Source organism: Cervus canadensis, chromosome 6 (genome assembly GCF_019320065.1).
Source record: "Cervus canadensis isolate Bull #8, Minnesota chromosome 6, ASM1932006v1, whole genome shotgun sequence".
NCBI lineage: Eukaryota > Metazoa > Chordata > Mammalia > Artiodactyla > Cervidae > Cervus > Cervus canadensis.
Genome location: NC_057391.1, coordinates 80,163,205 through 80,187,198, shown reverse-complemented (window position 1 = coordinate 80,187,198; position 23,994 = coordinate 80,163,205). Strand labels below are relative to the sequence as shown.

At 36.8% G+C, this 23,994-nt stretch overlaps 1 protein-coding gene across 6 annotated transcripts in view; it reads right to left on the bottom strand.

Moving 5' to 3' along the window:
- The window catches only part of LIN52 (lin-52 DREAM MuvB core complex component), a 108,623-nt gene that overhangs the window by 18,229 nt on the left and 66,400 nt on the right, over positions 1-23,994 (bottom strand). For 2 of the 6 annotated variants that reach the window (XM_043472532.1, XM_043472536.1), the window contains exon 6: positions 22,051-22,111. The exons of 3 other annotated variants lie outside the window; for them this stretch is intronic. In XM_043472532.1, coding sequence (XP_043328467.1) covers positions 22,051-22,111 — 61 coding nt within the window. Of the gene's footprint in view, positions 1-5,871; positions 6,118-22,050; positions 22,112-23,994 lie in introns of those variants that run through there. One more of the 6 variants, XM_043472533.1, reaches the window with a different exon arrangement.

Below are 23,994 nucleotides of genomic sequence, written 5' to 3'. Positions count from 1 at the left end.
CAGATGTACAGAACAGACTTTTGGACTCTGTGGGAGAAGGCGAGGGTGGGATGTTTCGAGAGAACAGCATGTATATTATCTATAGTGAAAGAGATCACCAGCCCAGGCTGGATGCATGAGACAAGTGCTCGGGCCTGGTGCACTGGGAAGACCCAGAGGAATCGGGTGGAGAGGGAGGTGGGAGGGGGGATCGGGATGGGGAATACATGTAACTCCATGGCTGGTTCATGTCAATGTATGACAAAACCCCCTGCAATGTTGTGAAGTAATTAGCCTCCAACTAATAAAAATAAATGGAAAAAAAAATTATGACCATAAAGCATACTTCTTACCATAAAGCTAAATGCAGAAAAGCGATACTATCTTCTCTATGAGCAACAAAGGGAGAAATTAAAATTCAGTCAAGGATTAGAATTTTTTATCAAAACTTCAGCTCAATCTCTAGTGCCATAGTGTTAAGGTTATAATATAATCCTTAACCTTGAGAATCTGGCAGAAGATAGACTGGAAAATAAATAATTATCAAGTAATGTCATCCAAGCTATAAAAGGAGTATATACAACACATTACAAAGATAGACATGGGGACAATTAAATCTGCAGAAGGTTTGGGTTGGATGGGCCGGAAAAGCTTTAGAAAAGGAGTGATACTTGAACTGATCCTTTGGGGATGTAGTATCTGGGAACAATTTGGCAAGCTAAGGACAGCTCTTTTTAAATCCTCTCCACTAGGCCACTGGGGTAAAAATGCAAGTCAACATTATGAAATAAATCTTAGAATAAACTCTAAGTACTTTCTTAATTCCCAGAACCGTTTGGGATTTCTTGTGGCTACCAAAGTAGTAAAAGAAATGGCCTGCTTTAAGAAATTAAACCACAAGTCACAAATCTGATCTACGCAAATCTGGCAGAAATAAACCAATTATAATTATTCACCATATTCGGTTAAGCAAAAAGTCGTGACTGTCAACAACCAAACCACAATTAAGTCAAGTGATTTGTTCCCAAGTCAAGTTTTAAGACTGAAGTTTTCACAAGGTTTTTTTAAAATGGAAACATTTACTGTGCATTTATTTTAAAAGTTTTATTTGGTAAAATTTTTTTTGGCTGTACTGTGGGTCTTGTGGGACTTTAGTTCCCTGATCAGGGTTCAAACCTGGGCCCTCACTAACAAGAATGTGAAGTCCTAACCATTGGATTGCCAGGGAATTCCCTTAAAATTTTTTTCAGCTTTGCTGAGGTATAATTGACAAATAAAATGGTAAGATATTTTAAACATAGTACATTGTGAAAGAATTTTCCCCCACCAAGTTAATTAACAGCTATTGTTGCTATTTAGTTGCTATGTCATGTTGGACTCTTTGTGACCCCATGGACCATAGACCGTCAGGCTTCTCTGTCCATGGGATTTTCCAGGCAAGAATACTGAAGTGGGTTGCCATTTCCTTCTCCTCCCTTAAAAGTTTAAATGTCTTTATTTCTTATTCAAAAGACATAATTTATGGAATCCAGGGTGGAGGATACTACCTTAATGAGTTAAAAATTCTGTGATTCTAAGATCAACCTGAACTAATTCTACCTAAAAACCACATTTTAGATTAGTCTTTTCCTCTCTATTCATGTTGGTTCTAATAAACTAGCAATCCTGTAACCAAACAAACCTAACACTTATTTTTTTGGACAGTAGAGAAGCATACTAAAAAGTTTATTTTAAATAAAGACTATTTATTAAGTCCCTAGTAATCTAGTTCTGATTTGATTGAGGAGTATTATTTCTAATAAATCAAGAGTTGAGTCAAAGGCCAGAAGACAAAGTGAATAAAACACTTAAATATTCCTAACATTAATCACATTCTTTGAATTACTTTCTTAATGATTGCCCAAGTTCAGCTTGAGTTACTGGGTACATTCACTTCATCTGTATAATCAATGATGTATCTATCTCTGAGGTTAAATGTCAATAAAGAAATGAATCTCTATGTGCCAGAAGCATTCTATTCTTCCAAAGTTTTACTCTACGCAAAACCAAAATAAGAATATATGACCAAGGTTAAAAACAACAAAACATCAGACTTCTTTGGTGCTCCAAGAGGTTAGGAGTTTGCTTTCCAATACAGGGGACGTGGGTTTGATCCCTGGTTGGGGGACTAAGATCCCACATACCACAGAGCAACTAAGTCCATGAGGCGCTACTTCTGAGCCTGCACTCTCTAGAGCCCATGCTCTGTAACAGGAGAAGCCTACGTGCTGCAACTAATGAAAAAGCTCATGCGCAGCAACAAAGACCTGGCACAGGCAAAGCAAAGAAACAAAAAAAACCCCAGAAGGTATGACCTATTGTTGTCAGTTAGCCATTATAGTCAGCCAACTGTAAACAGATTCACAATATGCTATTCTTCTCCATTCTAGCTCAAGATATGAAATATCAAACTCTAGAGTCCTTCGAAATGGAATCCAATACTGAGAATGATGAAATAAAAAAGACATGTTTTTGCTTACTCAGTTTCTGAGTGACTCAAGAAGACAAAGGAGAGATCAATAAATGGTTAAGTTATCTCTAAGTTTAAGCAAAATGTATTTAGATATTATTGGACTATAAAGAAAGCTGAGTGCCGAAGAATCGATGCTTTGAACTGTGTTGTTGGAGAAGACTCTTGAGAGTCCCTTGGACTGCAAGGAGATCAAACCAGTCAATCTTAAAGGAAATCAGTCCTGAATATTCACTGGAAGGACTGATGCTGAACCTGAAACTCCAGTACTTTGGCCACCTGACTTGAAGAACTGACTCACTGGAAAAGACCCTGATGCAGGGAAAGATTGAAGGCAGGAGAAGAAGGGGACGACAGAGGATGAGATTGTATCACCATCATCAGCTTAGGATGGCATCACTGACTCGATGGACATGAGTTTGAGCAAGCTCCGGGAGTTGGTGATGGACAGGGAAGCTTGGTGTGCTGCAGTCCATGTGGTCGCAGAGTCGGACATGACTGAGTGACTGAACTGAACTGATTTACATATTGGGTGATATACATTGTACTTACACCTAGTTAAAATTATATCTGTAGAGTCCAATGCAAAACTTACACAAACACATCCCACATCAAAAGAAAGTTTAAAAACCTGCACACGAATGTTCACAGCTGCATTTTCATAATAGCCAAAAAGTGGGCATACCCAAATGTCTACCAACTGATGAATAATGTGACATATGCATATAATGGAATATTATTTGGTAATAAAAAGGAATGAAATCCAGAGGCAAAAAGTAGGTTAGCAATTACTTAGGGCTGATTAGGGAGTGGAACTGGGGGAATGGGAGTGACTGCTAATGGTTATCTGGCTTCTTTTTAGGGTGATGGAAATACTCCAAAATTAGATTGTCACAGCAGTTGCATACTTCTGTGAATATACTATTAGGTTGGTACAAAAGTAGTTGTGGTTTTAGACTATGAATTTTAAATCATTATAACTAGGCTCAAACACATCTTTATTAATCAAAATAGGAACCATTATAATCAACACATTCTTGCCAACAATAAATAAATTTATTACTGTAGCATAAAAATCTGTGCTTCGAAATTCAATGAACTCTTGGAAAAAATTTTCTGCATTCTGCTGGTTGTAGAAGCTTTTTCCCTGCAAAAAGTTTTGAGATGCTTGAAGAAGTACATGGTAGTCAGTTGTTGAGAGGTCAGGTGAATATGGTGCATGAGGCAAAACTTCATAGCCCAATTTGTTCCACTTTTGAAGTGCTGGTTGTATGATGCTGGGCCCTTTCTGTTGACCAACGCCAGGTGCAGGCACTGCAGTTTTTGGCGCATCTTGTCGATTTGATGAGCATACTTCTCAGATATAATGGTTTTGCCAGGATTCAGAAAGCTGTAGTGGATCAGATGGGCAGCAGGTCCACCAAACAGGGACCATGACCTTTTTTTTGGTGCAAGTTTGGCTTTCGTAAGTGCTGTGGAACTTCTTTTCTGTCTAACCACTGAGCTGGTTGTTGCCGGTTATGGTATAAAATCCACTTTTCGTCTCACATTATAATCTGATTGAGAAACTCTTCATTGTTGTGTAGAATAAGAGAAGACAACACTTTTAAACGACGACTTTTTAAAAATTTCCGGTCAGCGCACGAGGCATCCATTTATCAAGCTTTTTCATCTTTCAAGTTTGCTCCAAACGCCAAATGACCATAGAATTGATGTTGAATTCTTTGGCAACTTCTGTAGGTTTAAGAGGATCAGCTTTGATGATCCTCTTGGTTGTGGTCAACTTCTGATGGCCGGCCACTACACTCCTCATCTTCAAGGCTCTCGTCTCCTTTGCAAAACATCTTGAACCACCACTGCACTGAATGTTCATTAGCAGTTCCTGGGTCAAATGCACTATTGATGTTGTGAGCTGTCTTTGCTGCTTTATCACACATTTTGAACTTGAATAAGAAAATTGCTTGATGTAGTAGAAAACCTTTTGTATACATATATATACATAAATAGTATGTATAATATATATATTTTAGAAAACATGAATTTTGGCCCAACTAAAAAATCTATGACATTTTGATTCTACTTATTTGACTTAGTATGAACAGAATGATAGATTTCTAATTTAAAAAACCAGATACGCAGCAAGCAACAAAGGTTTACTGTATAGCACATGGAACTATAGTCAATACCTTACAATAACCTGTAATGGAAAATAATCTGAAAAATAATATATGTGTATGTGTATAACTGAATCACCTAGGCATGCACCTGAAACACTGTAAGTCAACTATACTTCAATAAAATATATATATTAAGAAAAAAGAAAGAAAACTGCTCGAATCTGCTTTTTGTCTAACATTTTTTCCCTAGTCTAAAACAAATAGAAATAAACAGCAAGTAATAAGTCATTAGCAAAAAAACACAAAGCAAGAAATACACATTAAAATGATGTATAACATAACCACATTTACTTAGAATGTATTTCAATATCAAAGGCCAAATTGCAACAATGTAAAAATTGTAATCACTTTTGTGCCAACCTAATAAAAACTCACTGTACACTTTAAATGGATGAATTTTATAATATGTGTAAAATATCTCAATAATGCTGTTTTCATTAAAATCAGTGGTGTGTAAGAGCTGTGCAAAAATTAAATGCAGAAGTATAAAAAGTCCTTTGAATTCAAGTGAAACTCATGATAAAGAGACTCCACACAGTGAAGAAACCAGGTAAGAGAACCTGGGTTTCTCTACTAGAGGCTCAGGCATCCAGTTTCTACCTCCACCCTGAGGCACAAGTAAAAGAGCCCTTTCCTCCTGGCTTTGTTCTTGGTAAAGAACTGACTGAAAATCTAACCAATCAATGTTCCTGATTTTAAAAAATCAAATATACTTCAAGAAAAAATATACTTCATTAAATTCAATTGTTTAATTTTAGATTAATATCAGAATTTGTATTTATGATGTACTTTTGAAAGCAAAGACACTGTATATATTTTGAATTAAAATAAGTATGGTACTTGGATTACTTAGACATTATGAATAACTATTTGAAAAATGTTCCTTTTGTTTAATGACTAAATATTCATCTCAGAAGTCAGAATGCAATTAAATTTAATGTAAGTACATTAGATTAATGCAAATGCATTAAATGCAGAAACATTTAACAAAGCTATATACTTAAACCTATCAAAATTCATAGACTGAAAGATTAAGATTTCTATGAAAACTAAGTGATCCTCAGTACATGTAAATAATTGGTTAAATGTAACAACTGAATTAGCAATCCTAACACAGATCATGAACAATGTAGATAATTTCACTTACACAAAAGCATTTAATTGTAGACTTTTCATGTGCTCACTACTGTGCTAGTCTGAAGGTAAAAAGAATACTGACTTTTTAATGCTGGGTATTTAGAAAAATGGTACTGATGAACCTATTTGCAGGGCAGGAATGGAGACGCACACGTGGATAATGGACTTTCCACACAATGGACACTCTGGTGGAAAGAGGGTGGGACGAATTGAGAGAGCAGCACTGAAATACATACATTACCATGTGTAAAACAGACAGCTAGTGGGAAGTTGCTGTATTAACACAGGGAGCTCAGCCTGCTGCTCTGTGACAACCTAGACGGGTAGAATGAGAGGGTGGTGGTGGGACAGAGGCTCAAGAGGGAGAGGATATGTGTATACTTATGGTTGATTCACATTACTGTACCGCAGAAACCAACACAACATTGTAAAGTAATTATCCTCCAAATAAAAATTTTAAAAATAAATTTAAAAAAGAAATCAATAAAAAAAAGTAAGTAACACAAAGATATGCCACTTAGCACAGGAAATTATCTACATCATCTTATAATAACCTATATTGGAATACAAGCTACAAAAATACTGCATCACTATCCAGTACACCTGAAGCTAACACAATACCGTAAATCAACTATACTTCAATAAATAAATAATGATAAGCAAACAAACATTTTTTAACTTATTTTGTTTTTTCGGTCATGCCATGTGGCATGTGGGATCTTAGTTCCCTGACCAGGGGCTGAACCTGCGCTCCCTGTGTTGGAAACACAGTCCTAACCACTGGACCGCCACAGAAGTCAATTGGTTCATTCAGTATGCATTTATTGAATACAACTTCATACAGGATTGGTAATGCTCACTTTTTTGCAGTTTCATCTTTTGGAGAGATTAAAAAATTAAGAAAATCAGTACACGAGTGATTTGTATAGTATAAGTTCTCACAGAGACCATAAAAGCCTCCATAATTGTCTCACTAGTTACTTCGCTGCCCTTCAGTCCTGTGTGGCCATTTGAGTAGGATCATTTTCTGATCTGAACACATCCTTTTACATTCTTAATATATCTGCAAAGCAAAGTTCTTACTTGTTCTAATTAGTGCCATCTTTCCTTGGTACTGACTTGACATTACACTTCTCACCTCTTGCTCAAAACAAATTGTAACCTGCTCCACACATTACATAGAAACTGCTCAGCCCTAAATTCCACCTAACTGGGCATCACTGTAATGTTAACATGTTTATTCTACATCATTCAAAATTTAGAGCACCCAGTGAAAAGTCTGTGCTGAACCACAATGGCTAACATTTCTTAATGGTGATTATATGTTGGATACTATTCAAAGCACTTAACCCACTATTATTTAAAATCATCACAATACCCATAAATAGGTGCCATTTACCATCTCCATTTTACAAATGAGGCACAGAGAGGTTAAATAATTGACTCAAGTTTATACATCTAATTAGTGGTTGAGACAGGATTAGAATCCACATATAAACTTTAGAATCATTTAGCTTTCAATTTCTTAACAAGACTTGGTAGGATTTTGATTGGAATTGCATTGAATATACATAGATAAATCTAGAGAGGATTAACATGATAACAATATTTGGCCTCTGATCCATAAACATGGTATACATCTCCATTTATTTAGTTCCTTAATTTCTTTCAGAAATGCTTTGTAGGTTTCAGTACACACATCTTACACACACATGGCTAAACTTACTCCTAAGAATTTCATGTCATATTTGTTTTATTTTATTTTTTTTTCATTTATTTTTATTAGTTAGAGGCTTCGTATTTGTTTTAAAAACTCATTTACCAATTGTTCGTTGCTGGTATATAAAAATAAAACTTGATATTTGTAGTTTGATTTTGCATCCTGAAATCTTGCTTTAACTCACTTATTGTTTCAAGAACTTTTTGGCAGATTCCATAGTTTTCTTTGTAAACAATCATGTCATCTATGAACAAAGACAGTTTTACTTTTTCCTTTCCAATATGTATGCCTTTGATTTCTGTCTCTCCTTATTTTACTAGTTACTCCATCATAATGTATTATTATTATTTTGTATATTGCCGGAATGGACTTGCCAACATTTTGTTGTGGATTTTTGTATCCTGTGATCATGAGGTAGTATCTGTAGTTTGATTTTCTAATCTTTGTTTGATTTTACTGTTAAGATAGTGCTGGGCTCATAATATGAGCTGGGAAATACTTTCTCCCTCTCTATTGTTTAACTCTTTATTAATTGTTTACTATAATTTTGTATCTATATGAGATGTTCACTAAACTGATTGTGGTTATCATTTCATGATATATATAAAAGGTACACCTTCAACTTATTCAGAGCCGCATGTCAATTATAGCTCAATAAAACCAGAAGAAAATTTAGTAGAATTTATTAGTGAAGCCATCTGGGTTGAAGTTTTGTTTGTAAAAAGGTTTTTAACTACAAACGCATTTTTTAAATTAGATGTAGAGCTATATCTTCTTGAGTCAATTTTAAAAAGTTGCATCTTTCAAGGAATTTGTCTATTCCAACCAAGTTATCAAACTTATTGGAATAAATTTATCTTATTATCCTTCTAGTGTCTGTAGGATATGAAATGATACCCCTCCTTTCATTTCTGATGTTGGTAATTTGTGCCTTCTCTCTTTTACTTGATCAATCGAGACAGTTATCCACTTTATCTTCTCAAAGAATATTTTTTTTTAATTCACTGATTCTGCTCTTATCTTTTGATGCATTGGCCCTTTTATCCTTTATGAAATGCTATTCTTGCTCCCTGGTAATATTCCTAGCTCTGAACTCTACTTTGATGTTGGTATAGTCACTCCAGCTTACTTTTTATTAATGTTTGCACAGCCTATCTTTTTCTATCCTTTTATTTTTAATGTATCCATGTATTTACATTTAAGTTTATATACAGCATATAGTTGAGTCTTGTTTTTTTAATCCAATGATAATCCTTGTCTTTTAATTGATGTGTTTAGACCATTTATATATTCCTCCATCTTTACTGAGAAATTTTTGACATATATGTAAGTTTAAGGTATGCAATGTGATAATTAGATACATGTATATATTGCAAAATGATTACCACAGTAAGACTAGTTAACATCTCCATCTCCTCACATAATGGCAATTGTGTGTGTGTATGTGGTGATAACATTTAAGATCTACACTCTTTTAACTTTCAAGTACATTTGATCATTTATGATTCCTATTTATGATTTCATCATCTTGGTGCTAATTCTATTTGTCCCATATGTTGTTTGTTTGTTCCTTTTTTCTAGTCTCCTTCTGGATCAACAAGGTGTTTTTTAGTATTCTATTTATATTTCTATTATTGATTTGTTAGCTATGCTTGGAATGCCCTTGAACATTTCCTGTAGTGTATGTTTCTTGGAGACAAATTATCATGGCTTCTGTTTGTCTAGAAAATATCTTTATCTTGCCTTTATCATAGAAGAGTATTTTAGCAGGATAGAAAATTCTAGGTGGACAAGATTTTTTTCTTCTTGCAGTATTTTAAAGATTTCATTCCATTATTACTAGTTTGTATATTTTCTGATGAGAAATCTACTTTCATTCTTTGTTCCTCTTTATGTCTTTTTTTTCCTCTGCCTGCTTTTAAGATTTTTCTCTTTATCATTCTTTACTACTCAACAATTTACGATATGTCTTGGTACAGTTTTCTTCATGTTTGGGATTGAATGACCTTCTTTATACCATATTTGGAAAAATTCTGGCCACTTGTTTCTTTACATACTTTTTCTGGATTCCATTCTTTGGGACTCCAATTACATAGATGTTAGACTGCTTGATATCATTCCACTGAGGTTATATAATTTTGTTTCAGCATTTTTCTCTTCATGCTTTATTTTAGATAGTTTATATCCATTTCTATAGTTTTTACTGCTATTCAAGTTGAGCAGAATTGCTCAACTAATTTATTTTTAAGTGAAATTCATTTGGTTTTATGTATATCATATGGATTTTAACAACAGGCGTAAATCCAGAAGGGGACAACATAGGGATGAGATGGTTGGATGGCATCAGGGACTCAACAGATGTGAGTCTGGGCAAATTCTGGGAGATGGTGAAGGACAGGGAAACCTGGCATGCTGCAGTCCATGGGGTCACAAAGAGTCAGATATGACCAACCGACTGAAAAACAACAATAAATCCAGAATGCTTATTATCTTTCCTGTGGTTTGTAGAAAGACGACTGGGTTTTTTAAAAAGGAAAAGGACTAAAGATTATTCAAACTTAGAAGAGGAAGGAAGAGAAGGGGAGCTTATGGTATGTACTATTAATTATTCATTTTTATTATCAAGTCTTATGTTATCAAAAAGAAAAACTTCACCACTCTGTAACTTTTCAACCTCTTCTGTGTTTCATCAGAAAGAAAATGGAACATTTAAACTCCAAAGCAACTTCTAAAATGTTAAACAGGATACTTTAGAGTTTATCTCACCAAGAATTATTTTTTTCTTTTGTTTTGAGGTTCATAATTTGGCAAGAAAAGCGCTATAAATTCTGACAGATAATCAAATAAATTCATATTCACCACAGATAAACACAAAAAAGAAAAGCTCATCAGTAATTATACTTGAAAATGTGTATTAGATATAAAAATTCTAAAAATGTGAAATGGGCTGATCTTAGTGTAATTTAGATGAAAAATACTTAAATTTTCGGAGGAGTGTTAATTGGCTGTATTACCTAGCTTTTTACAAGAGGGCAGCAGGAAGCTTTCAATGTAATGAAAGTCCTAGTTGAAAGGTACAATGGAATTTCAAACTATTACATAGTATCTATATATAAAAATATACACATATAATTTCAAGCTTTATATTTTATAGATTGGGAAAATCTATAAAAATCTTAAGAACACAAAGTTTTCTGGAGGTTCTATAACCTATTTACCTATCTTTATAAGAATTTATTAAGTTATCAAAGCAAATAGCCTATAACATAAAAACTTTGATTCTCTCCTATGTATATATCTCTTTAGACTAATTTTGACAATATAGAAGATAATCTAAGAATGTTTATAGTAGATCAAAGTAAACAACCATTAAGACAAAGTATGACAAGTGCCATAGACAGGAAAAGATTAAGTATTAATACTACATGAGTCCAAACATGGAAACAGCACTAGTAAGGACTAAAAGTTCACAGCATTAAGCTTGAGTTGGGTTTCAAATGTGAAGGAGATGTGCACAAGTGGAAAGCAGGGGCCGAGGCATTCCATATGGCAGCCAAGAAATGGACAAAGTCACATTGTGCTTTGGGAAAGAGAAATGAGATACCAACTTCAGAAATACTCACAACTGAAGATTCAGAGGAAAGCATATAGCCTGGAAGTACAGGTTCCCAGAAGTCAGAGAAGTGTACAAAAATTAATGAGGCTAGAAAAGGCTGTTGGACAAATCTAAAGTTAGATATTTAATTTTAAAGAAACTGCACAGCACAGGAGGGGCACATGATTTGATAACTGAAAAACTTGAGGTTTTTGGTTGATTTTCAAGTTCATTTTGAGATAACTCCAGGAAATGCAAGTACTAACCAAGAAACAAAAACCTCAGTTTCTATTATTAGATGCAGATTCCAGATCAAAGGAAACAACACTGATTGCTCAGGAATCAGTCCACAAATAAAGTGCTGTATTCAATTTTCATTGTTATATTATAAGCAAAATGCTGGTGACCTAGAAGCTATACTCAGAAAAAAAAAAAAAAGGAAATCAGAATAGTATCTCAAAACTGCCACAACAGGAAGTTAAAGACTGGTTTTATTTATCTCTCCCCTTCAAACTTCCTTTATCTTCTGAATCCCAATTGTAGGCAATAAGAGCAAATCTACCAAGTCACCCATATTAGAAACCTGGGAAGATCATGCTGGATCCATTCACTCCCAACTTCAACTTGTCACCAAATCTTGCTGAGTCTCTAACCCAAAAGTCTCATTTCAGTCACATTTATTGCCTCACCACTGCTTTAGTTTAGGTCTTCTCCATCTCATCCCTGCATTATTACTGATAAACTAACTGATCTCCCAATTTCAACTTTACTCTCTTAAAAAATCACTCTCCACATGACAGCTAAAGTAACTTTTCTACAGCCAAATCTAACCATATTATTTGTTTAAAAAGAAATCTTCAATCACTTCCAATGATCTTCAGAATAGTCTTTAAGTCGTCTTTCATGTTTACGAGGTCCCTGTCTACCTCTATGTTTCCTTGTTCATCAGATTTTTACTAAGCATTTATTAACATTACGTGCTAGGAAATATGGATACAAGGATGACTAATTCAGAAAAGGTACTGTCACTCACAGAGCTTGGTCAGGGACAATGTCATCTCCTGCTAGTCTATCACTCCAGGTACACAGGGACACTGGCATTTCCTTAAGTGTACCATCTGAATTCATACCTCTGTGCCTAGGTATATTATTCAAATTACTTAGACTGGCCCATAGTTTCTTCTGTATTCCTATATTGTTTTATACCCATCTGGCAATTTTTTAAGCACTCTTCAAGACTCAGATTCAAGTGTCTCTGTTCTATGAAATCACAGACAGGCAGAGTTGTTTATTTCCTTCTTCATGTCAGCCATGAACCACAAACTTCTTTTACACTGAACTGCTGCTATTGCTACTGCTAAGTCACTTCGTGCTAAGTCGTGTCTGACTCTGTGCGACCCCACAGATGGCAGCCCACCAGGCTCCCCGATCCCTGGGATTCTCCAGGCAAGAACACTGGAGTGGGTTGCCATTTCCTTCTCCAATACATGAAAGTGAAAAGTGAAAGTGAAGTCGCTCAGTCGTGTCCGACTCTTAGCGACCCCATGGACTGCAGGCTCCTCCGTCCATGGGAGCTTCCAGGCAAGAGTACTGGAGTGGGTTGCCATTCCCTTCTCCGTTACACTGACCTACAATTGTTGAATTACATGCATGTCATTCCCTGGGAAATGACTTATTCACAGATGTCTACTTTATTTTTGAGGCCCTAGAATCTAACAGTGTCCAAAGCATAGAGCATAGAATAAGCTCAATTGATAACTGTGAACAGAATTCTTAACTCTTAACTGTTGAATAGAGATCACCTAATTCTAAACAGTATCTGGTAATATCCTAGAGCTGGTTGCAGAGCTCTGCCTGAGAGTTCCCCATGATGGCAAACCTGCTACTTCTTGAGAGTCCATTTAATTTCTGGACATTTGCAAAGTATATCCTTTAATACTGTGGCAAAAACAAAGCTAACAAGCCTCTTTCTAACTTCTCCCCATTGTTCCTAACTGTCCTCTGGAACAGGACATGGATAAATGCCCTTGTTTAGTCAATGCAGACCAAATGGGATGTAATGAACCTAATCAAAAGTAAGGAAAAATAGGTGTATTATTTGTTGTTGTTTTAGGAAAGACTATGACAGCTGTTCCTTGAATACTTTAAGAGTAATAAAACTAACCCCTTATCATCTTTCTTGACACTAAGGTTCTGTTCAAACCCAAGAGGTTTATAGAAATTGTGCAATTCTTTTGTACTTGCAGATATTCAGTAATTCTTCAGATAAAACACACAATAAGGAGAAACAGCATGTGATTCTACAGCCAAACATGGATGATCCATTAAGAAGACAAGTGACAGCTCAACTCTCTCTCCAGGAACATTTGTCACCTACGCCTTTATCCTTCAGGGATTTGAGTTGAATGACATTTGCTGTAGGTTGATAATTAGTTTTTCTTTCTTTCTTTTTCATTTTTTTTAAAGCATAGGAAGCCAACGTTGGCTTCTTCCCCATGAGAGACACTAGCCTGAGTGGTTTTGGAAATATACGCCTTGATCAGATTTGCACTATGACTCCTGAATACATGAGCCATCCCAGCAACACCTGCTCTCCTGACAGGTCATCAGGGACTGACAGGAAAAGGATCCATCAATTCCATTCTCCCCAGAGAGATCACCCAGACCTAGTGTTAAATGTACAGTTCAATGACATGTTAAAAAGTAAAATTCCACCCACCAAAACCTACCAGTTACCAGAGGTCAATATTTAAAATGAAGACCCTAATAATGGAAATTAGCATAAAATTTATTTATTTTTCCCAACTGGACTGTAATCCAACTAACTACTCAGAAAAGTACCACTTATATCAAGAGGAGAAAGATGGAAAGGAATGAAACTCCTAATTAAATTGTGTCACCAATTTATTGCTAAGGGTGTGAGTTTTGGGTTCTATTTCTCATGATGGAGTAGAAATACAATTGCTTCTTACCCTAAAACTGTGAATTAGTTATTTTGGATTATAGTAAGTTTGGGCATGTGATTTTATAACATAAAAACTGAAAATATGTAAGCAATCACATTTTCATTCAAAGTAATTAGCTTCCTTTTCATCAGCAAACGGAAGTATAGATCCTTTATATTTGGCCTATTCATACACATTTCCTGTTTTGGTTTCCACTTATTTTCCTATTAAACATTACTTAGCTTTCTCTCTCTAAATGTTACAACATAGTCTCTGTCCTTTCTACTATATATTCCATCTATTTTTAATGATTAACCTATTTTTTTAAAAAGCTGAAGTTATACATGTACAAGTCTCAAAAAAATCAAATCTATAAGGTTTGTTATGAAAAACTGTAGTCCTCAGTGGGAACCATTTTTACGCTATTTAGCCAATTGTTTTATATTACCTTTGTCTTTACATGATTAAATAAGATGCCTGTATTACTATTTCTCGATTTTTCGATTTGGGGCATTATCTACAGACTTCTCCCAATATAGAAAGTGATGATTGACTTCTTTTTCCCATCCTTCCACCTTAACTCTTCACAATACAAGCATCTATCTCCTATCTTCTGAGAGTTATATAACTTCACCTAGATTAATATTCATTTTCTACATTATTATGATTATATGAAAGCTACTTAAAGCTAAGCCATAAAATAAACTATGATTATCTCTCCTTTCTTGCATATTTTTTGTTTTCCCTGAGTTTTTTAGGCTGCTTAGTTTTCTGTGTATTTATCAGACTGTAACTGCCTGTTGTTGAAATCTTAAGATATTGAGATGTATCACATAATTTAACAATTTCATCTTCCTGAAGAAGTCCCCAAGATGGTCTGTCCTCTAGGCCTGGTGCAAAGCAACCACCCTCGATTCCTCCTCTCTCATCTGTTTTCTGTGTCCTGAGTCACCTTCTTTCTTGGCTTATTCCCTTGTTTGGCTGGTGCATGACTTCCAATAGTCTTCTTCTTCCTAAGAATTCTTCTTCCTAAGAATTTATGGGAGGTCAATTTTTTGAGACCTTCCATGTGGAAAAATGTCTTTATTTCATCTTTTCATTTGATTTGGTATTCAAAGTTGAAAATAATTTCCCTCAGAATTTTGAAGACATTGTTCCAATGGTCCCCAATGTTGAAGACATTTTGACTTCTATCCTTTGTATGAAACCTGCTTTTTCGTCTTCTCTAGAAGCTTCCAGGATCTTCTCTTTTCCCTCAGAGTTCTGAAATCATGAAATGATGTACCCTGGATTAGTTTTATCTATTTTGGTGGTACTTGTCACAACCTTTCAGACCAGAAATGTACTGTTCTTCAATTTGGGGGAAAATTTTTTTGAAGTATTTCGTTAATGATTTCCTTTGTCTTTTTCTCTCTTTCTAGAATTTTTATTATTCAGATTTGGGGCTCTGATAGATTGGTTCTCTTTTCTCTTTCATTCATGTATTCCTGCTCTGTTTTTGGAAGATCTCCTTAACTTTAACTCTGAAAATTTTTGAATTTTTCATTTCTATCATATTTTTAAATTTCCATGCGCTCTTTCCTATTCTCTGTATGGTCCTTTTTAATAGCATCTGTTCTTACTACATTTGCAATACCTTATGTCTGAGAATATTAATTAGACAGAGTTGCACAGGCTATTTTCTCTTAGTTGATTTTTTCCCATTTGCTGTCTAAGGTCTTTTTTTTTTTTTTTTTAATGTTAGGGGCTTTTCTCCAATGTTGATAATCTTTGATTGTTTTTTCACGTGTAAGAACAAAAGACTAAAAAGCTATTTGAGAATTCTGAGTATAGGAGCTGGGCATGTCAACTGAGCTTCACTGCAGTGTGACCCAGGCTTTTTAGTTGTATAACTTTCTGTGTCAGTGCTTTTATTCTTCCTGGGCTGATCAAATTTCCCAGCAGTCTCTTCCAGCCTTCAGACTGAAAGCCTGGCTGTGGAGGAAGGGAGGAATCTCAGCATACATCAGGCACAGTTCACTACAGAACTTCCATCCTTGGTTGGTTCCAATTGAGAAACCACTTTGTTTTACCATCTCTAGAAAATAAAGCTCTAATCTTCTGTGGGGTAGAATAAAGCAGGTGACATGGGCATCTGACTCCTTCTTAAACAGACTTTAATTAATTGCCCTATTTAAACTATCCCTCCCTCCACCTGGTACCAATCTTTAGCCTCTTGGAGTATTGTGAAGTGTAGATTGGCTTCATTTCTGGCTTTTCTCACTTCAGAGTTGTTTTTCTTAGATCTCCTAGGTTCACATGCCTACTAGTTCCCAAAATTTTGCTGTTGCTGACCTCTTTTCTGTTTTCTCTTTACAGGATTACATTTTTTTTTGGGGGGGGGAGGGTTTGGGAAGGGAAGGACAACAAATATGTGCATTAAAATCATCATTACCCTAGAAGCACTCTTTCCAAATTTATTTTCCACTATAGATACTTCTAGCTTTCTCCATGATTCCAACTGTTTTGTCATGCTCCCCACTCCTACCTTGGTTCCGTCTTTACATTCCTAGTGTTAGTTATAGTCTTTAAAGAGCAAGAGACAGTAAATAGCTTCTGAAAAAGTAGCAATGAAGACGAAATGGCTAAGGATCCATTTGAAGGCTCTGTTTCTGTTTCTCATTTATAAATAAAAGATTCCATCTATTTAACAGGCTTTTGGACACTATTGGTTTGTAATATACAAAAGTAACATAAAGTATGGTCCCAGACAGCAAGGCTCTTACAATTTAGTTGGGACAACAAGCATCAATAATAATTGGTTGCTAAAGGAAGTCAAGAATAGAAGGCTCAAGGTGAATAAAAACAACTGGGAGAGAATTATAACAGCTCAAGAAAAATGAAATGATTAGAAGATAGTCATAAAGGAAATTAGGAAAATTCAAAGTGGTTAAAAGGTTGGGGCAGTCATGTTCTTTTCGTATTCATGATTTGTCTTCCAATTACTATCAGATTTTTTTTTGCGGGGGGTGGGGGGGAGTTTGTTAAAACCTATTGATAAATATTTATTAACCCCCTTTGTAAAAGGTAGCTAACAGGACATTTACAGCTAGGTCAATCACTGGCTCACATGGCACTGTCTAGGTGGTGAGTGCTACCCAGCCAACTACAAAAGTTACAGGTGTTCTCTACTTTGAGAGAAATTAATATCTATTAACAAGACAAAAACTATTCATGAGGCAAAATGAAATCATTTACTTTGTAAGATTTAACTTTCCACAAAGCTTTCACTCTCCATGCCTGTTACTCACTTATTACCTCTAGGCTCCTAACTCCCCTTCTCTGCCCTTCTTTGTAATACCGCTGCTGGACTCTGTAGCAGGCTATGTTCTTCCAGTGGTGTGGTCTGACATTCAGCTTGCCAATAGAGAGGTGGGAGACTGCCAGAAGGTACTTCCTTATTATGCTCAGTCACTCAGTCGTGTGAGACTCTTTGCAGCCCCATGGACTGTAGTCTGCTGGGCTTCTCTGTCCATGGAGTTTTCCAGGCAAGAATACTGGGGCAGATTGCCACTTCATACTCCAAGGGATCTTCCCGACCCAGGGACTGAACCCGTACCTCATGCATTTTGTGCACTGGCAGGCAGATTCTTTACCACTAGCACCACCAGGGAAGCTGCTTCCTTCTTGTAATGTGTGGTTTTTCTGTGCAGGACAAGCAGGTTGGCATGGAGGTGGGGGGTGTTCCAGAAATATTCATCTTGCCAATGGCTGCCCTCAGTTCAGTGCCCCCAAGCTAAGATTTTTCACCACCTCCTGGGCAGCTGCTTCTGCATTCACCAGCAGGGTGCCCTCTGGCAGTGGGCAGAAGGTCCTTTCCTCAGAGGTCTGAATCTCTGCCTTGAGGACATCTCTCTAAGTTCTTCTGTGTTCACTATCCTTGCACCTGGGGTGAAAGGGCGATGGAGGTGGAGTAGGAGCTTTCTTGCTCGCCTTACAGTCTTCTTTTACCCCTTTAAGTGAACTACCTTTCAACTAGTTAATAATTCTTTATTTAAAAATTTCCCTATTCAAATTACTCCTGACCAGACTCTGGCTGATACAATTACCCCAAAAGACCAAATAAACAGAATGCATGTGATGCCAAGTAAAGCTGATTCTCAAATTCTAATGTTAAAAAATGAATTCTAGGAATTACTGTTACAAATCTAGAGACATTCCCCAACATCAATTCTCAGTAAGACAACCATAAATATAAGGTTCCTCAAACCATGAGTACCAAGCACTGAAGAGCAAGAGTAAAGAACAAACTATTGCAGAAAAACTTTTGGATTTTGCTGTGATAAAATTACAAGATTAGTGGCTGACAAGAACCCAACAGATGAAAGAACCTGATTATAAGAAAGCATTTAATACTGCTTCTCCTGGCATCTTCCTTGCAAAATTAATTAAAACTAGCCAGGATATATGAGTCTCATGAATTGAAAACTGGCCTCAAGACCGCAAGGAGTGATTATAAACTGCTTTAAATCACATTGAGGAAAGTGTCTGGTAGAATGTCTGGAGAGTATTAGATTGGTTATAATCCAGTATTTCCATTAGTGCTTGTGAAAGTAAAGAGTAAGTTAATTAATACTTAGTAGACTAGAAGGGATTTGTAAAAACCAGTATGGTCTAAAATGAGACTTAGAAAAGTGAGAAAGATGTACAAAAGGTAAACTTGTTCTCTTTACTATGAATAATTAATATAAAAAATAAATTTCACCTAGTGATCTCAAGACCTCCATATGCATATAGGCTATATGAAGTTAACAGTGAAGAAACAAAGATTTTTATCTGGGCTAACAACAGCAGCCTCCTTGGGGGACCTAATTCCTTTCCATGTATAGAGGTTATAAACTCAGAGAGAGAAGAGTGTTTGAATCTATAAACAATCCTTCGCACAGCTATTATCATCCAGCAGTTAAGAATACCAGAACTTCCTTTATATGTGGATTTGCACATTTACAAATACACAGAGTGACTTCCCTGGTGGCCTGGTGGTCTCTGTCTTCATCTCCTGTTTGCTTAGCTGTTCGCCAAATGTGGCACGCCTCAGGCCTTTGCATTCACAGCTGCTTAGGCCCAGACTATTCCTTACCCACTAGGGGCAGCAATCACCACCCTCACCCCCATCTACTCCCTGCCCGTCCTTAAAGACTACTTAGGATTACTTTCTCTGACCCTGTCTGAGATAAGTGACTTTCCCGAGTGCTCTCTAATAAACTGTTATCTCAGGACCAGAATGTTCTTCTCTACAACCCTGTGCTCAGCAGAGCATATCTACATAGTAGGTACAAAATAATCATACCGAATGATTAGGGAGAAAAAAACAAAACAAAACAGCCCTTTCAGAAGTTACTATTAACTTAGAAATTCTTAAACATGGGTCAGTACTCTGATACTTACACAGGGTTTAACTCTGATTATGTATCTCACTTTAGGAAGCTGTCTTAAAACCAGCCAGTGGTTTTTAACTTTTTGGGGTCACAGACTGGCAGACGTGGCTGTCTACTCATAACCATTCCCCCCATTTTTGTTATTAAAACCCTGGTTTTATTCAAGTACAGGGTGATCATGTGCTTGGGGGAGACTGGGTTCCTTCCCAGTCCCCAAGGGTGAACCATTACTGGTCCATCCAAACCGATCGTGCTAGCCTCATTCCTCCTGACAGAAATTCGTTTAGGCACAGGAATGTGACTAATGCCATTCAGCAGCATGTGAGGGGAAATATCCTTCAGAGCTTCTGTGGTTTTTCTCACTGATCAGATTGGGGCCCAGAGGGACACAATTCCCTTCTCTACCTTAGGATACTATTGTCGGTGCGCATGTGCATGCTAAGTCGCTTCAGTCATGTTCAGCTCTTTACGACCCCATGGACAGTAAGTAGTTCCTCTGTCCACGGGATTTTCTAGACAAGAATACTGGAGTGGGTTGCCATGCCCTCCTCCAGGCAATCTTGCAGACCCAGGGATTCAAACCAGTGTCTCCTATGTCTCCTGTACTGGCAGACAGGTTCTTTACCGCTAGTACCACCTAGGAAGCCCCTATTGTTGGTACATGATGTCAAAAACTGTAGTAGCCATCTAGTAAATATGATGGAAGCCAAACTAAGAAGGAATCCAACACATTAAAGATGGCACAGCAGAAAGGTGGAACTAACAGTGGTCTCTGATGCTAATGGTGAGTCAGTGAATTAACCAACCCTAAAAATGACGCATCTCTGGACTTCTTGTTACACAGAACACCTTTATCCTTTAAACCATTGTAATTGGGCTTTCTGTAATTTGCAGACAAAAGCAACCTGACTCACAGTATATTGGTTTGCTGGGGCTGTGGTAACCAACTACCACACACAGAGTGGCTTAACTACTGTCTCACAGTTCTGAAGGCTGGATCAAGAGGGCAGCAGGGTAGCTTCCTTCAGAGGGCTGTGAGGAAACGATCTGCTCCAGGCCTTTCTCCTTAGCTTTTAGGTGGCTGTCACCTCCCTGTGTTTCTCCATATCATCTTCTCTCTCTGTATGTGTGTCTCTGTTTAAATTTCCCCCCTTTATAAGGACACCAGTCAAACTGGATTAGGACCCACCCTAGGGACCTCATTTTAACTTGATTACCTCTGTAAAGATCCTATGTTCAAGTAAGTTCATACTTGGAGATACTAGACAGAGGATAAGATGGTTGGATGGCATCACTGACTCAATGGATATGAGTTTGAGCAGACTCTGGGAGTTGGTGATGGACAGGGAAGCCTGGCATGCTGCATTCCATGGGGTCACAAAGAGCTGGACATGACAGAGTGACTAAACTGAACTGAACTGAGATACTACGGTTTTGGGACTCTGATGTACCTTTTTTAGGGGGACACAATTCAACCCATAATGGAGACCTTTACAAAAATCTAGTGAAAGTCATGGATACTTTCTGCAGAAAAGTATACATGTATATGTACACACATCCAATTTTGTTTACAATTTCAGGAGATTCATGGACTCTTAGGTTAAAATCCACAGCTAAAGCATCTTCCTGAACAAGAGAGACACTTGAGCGTTACCTACACACATGCAGAAGCTTAAATCAGTAACTGCCTAAGTAGCAACATTATACTGCAGGTAATTCTAAGGGTACTGTGCTATGTATGGTCATCAAGGGGTATCATTGAGGAATTGGTTCCAGGACCCCCTTAGGACACCAAAATCTGTGGATGCTCAAGTTTTTTTATATAAAATGATGTAGTATCTGCATAAAACCTATGCACTTTCTCTTGTATACTTTATGTCATCTCTAGATATAAATATCTAATATAGTATGAATGCTATGTAAATAGCTGTGAATACAATATAAATACTATATAAACAGTTGCAGCAAATTCAGGTTTTACTTTTTAGAACTTCCTAGAAAAAAAATTTTTTTAAATATTTTCAATCTGTGGTTGGTTGAATCTGCAAATATGGAACCCAGGGATATGGAGGGCTGACTATATAAATAAAAGAGTAAAGAGATAATTTATTAAATGAAGATTATGCTAAGCTCACCAGAAAACTTTAGAAAAGGGAGTTACCAAGATAGTCTTCTCTTAAAGGCATAAAGTCAATAATATTCTTTATTTTACTTGAAAATTTTAGGCATAATTTGGGTGAGACTGTTTTACCTTAGAATTCCTAGCATTAAATCATTCTTATAGGAACTTCCCTGGTGGTTCAGTGGTTAGGACTTTATGCTTCACTGTCAAGGGCATGGGATCAATCCCTGGTCATGGAACTAAGATCCTGCAAGCCATGCAGCAAGACCAAAAAAAGAAAAAAGAAATATTTCTTATAATTAAATGAAAATATATAATCTACACTGAAAAGTATTAGTACAAAGAGAAAACACACTTAATTTGCATTAATCTGTTAATATTCAATAAGTCTTAAAACCTAAAATAGTTGAGATCTAACCACCAGGAATGAAGAGCCTTTAAATACTCACTTCCATGGCCCAACAACAGGCGTTGTCAGTAAGGTTGGAAGGAACTCTGGGGCCAAGCAAACTGGCAGGAAGCAAAGGTGAGAGAGAAATGGAAGGAAAACTGTAATCATCTGGGTATAACATCAATGTAACTTCCAACATGTGAAGAACTAAAAAATTCTGAAACTTTGAGCTATTTGGCTTTGAGGAATAGCATTCAAAATCAGTAAGGGCCATTTGTAAACTGTGGCAATCAGGTTGAATAAGCTTGATTTCTGTTCTCTGGAGATGAATAAGATGGTGTTGTTGTTCAGCTGCTAAGTCATGTCCGACTCTTTGTGACCCCATGGACTGCAGCACACCAGGCTTCCCTGTCCTTCACCATCTCCTGGAGCTTGCTCAAACTCATGTCCATTGAGATGGTGATGTCATCCAACCATCTCATCCTCTGTAGCTCCCTTCTCCTCCTGCCCTCAATCTTTCCCAGCATCAGGTGGCCAAAGTATTGGAGCTTCAGCTTCAGCATCAGGCATGCCAATAATGAAGCTGAGGCTTAGTAATGGTAAGAACAGGCTTCCCTGGTGGCTCAGTGGTAAAGAATCCACCTGGTAAAGAATACAGGCGATGCAAGTTTGACCCCTGAGTCAGGAAGATCCCCTGGAGAAGGAAATGGCAACCCACTCCAGTATTCTTGCCTGGCAAATCCCCTGGGCAGAGGAGTCTGGCGGGCTACAGTCCATGGGGTTGCAGAAGAGTCAGACATGACCTAGCAACTAAACAACAACGATAAGAACAGCAGACAGACATCTTCCTTCCTCCTTACCATTAAAAATTGCTGCTAAACTAAGTTAAATTATAAGGTGAAGTGTCATACGAACAAATTATTGAAAATTTGATCATTAAGATACCTCTGAAGTTGAAACAAAGAATTGGGAACATTTGCAAAACCACATGGCAAATGATACACAAAATCCTTAATTACTGAGACTAAGAAGTTACACATTTTTTCTTCCATAGGAAATCCTGAGTTATGGAACTCACACTGAGTGATAACAAAAACTAACTCTGCCTGAGGGAACAGGGAGACATTATTAGGAGAAGGTGGGATTTGAAATGGCCTTAACGGCTATGTAGTTTTCCAGATAAAACTGGAAAAACCAGGTTGATGTTAGCAAAGTCTTTCTGTGAAGGCCCGAGGAATGTGCATTTTATCTTATAAGACCCAAGGAGCCAAAGAACAAAGAATAAGCAGAAGTGTGACATAACTGGCTTTGTTTTTTAAGAAGTATCTGCAATAGTAGAGGATACTTTTTCACCACTGACCGTGGCAACTAACAAGTTCACACACCTAACAGATGCTCAATTAATAGTTGTTGACTGATTGACTGAAGCCTTAGGAAAGGGTTATCAGAACTGTAGACTGACACATAAATAAGGGTTAGTCCAAAAAGGCAATCCTGGGTATTCACATAAAGAAAAAGCACTATGTAAGGCTTAATGTTTGTTTTTTGTTATTGCTCAAAATGGGGTTAGTATTATGATCTGTAACCAAATAATGCCAATTCTTCTTTTCCCACATTAATATGACTTTATCTGGCTTAAAATAGGAGGACAAAGCAAATCAATAACCTTATCTAGAGGAGGAAATAGAGCCAAGTAAAATCGCATCTAAAACATCAATGTTTATTTCAGTCTGTAAGCCTTTTTTTTTTTCCCTTGTCTGTACAGTCCCCAATCATCCCTGAGATACAAGCGATTGGGCTCTTCTGGACCCACCAGTTAAGGGGAGGGAACATTTATCTACCGTCAATTCATGGGACACTAATCTCCTTCCCACTCCTCTGATTACAAGCAAGCAGGATGCTAGAGGAAAAGCCTCAACTGAAGCTTTAAAAATAAATAAATAAACCCAGCCCCTTCTGCTCCAGGAATACAGAAAAGATTGGCATTAATACAAGAGAAAGT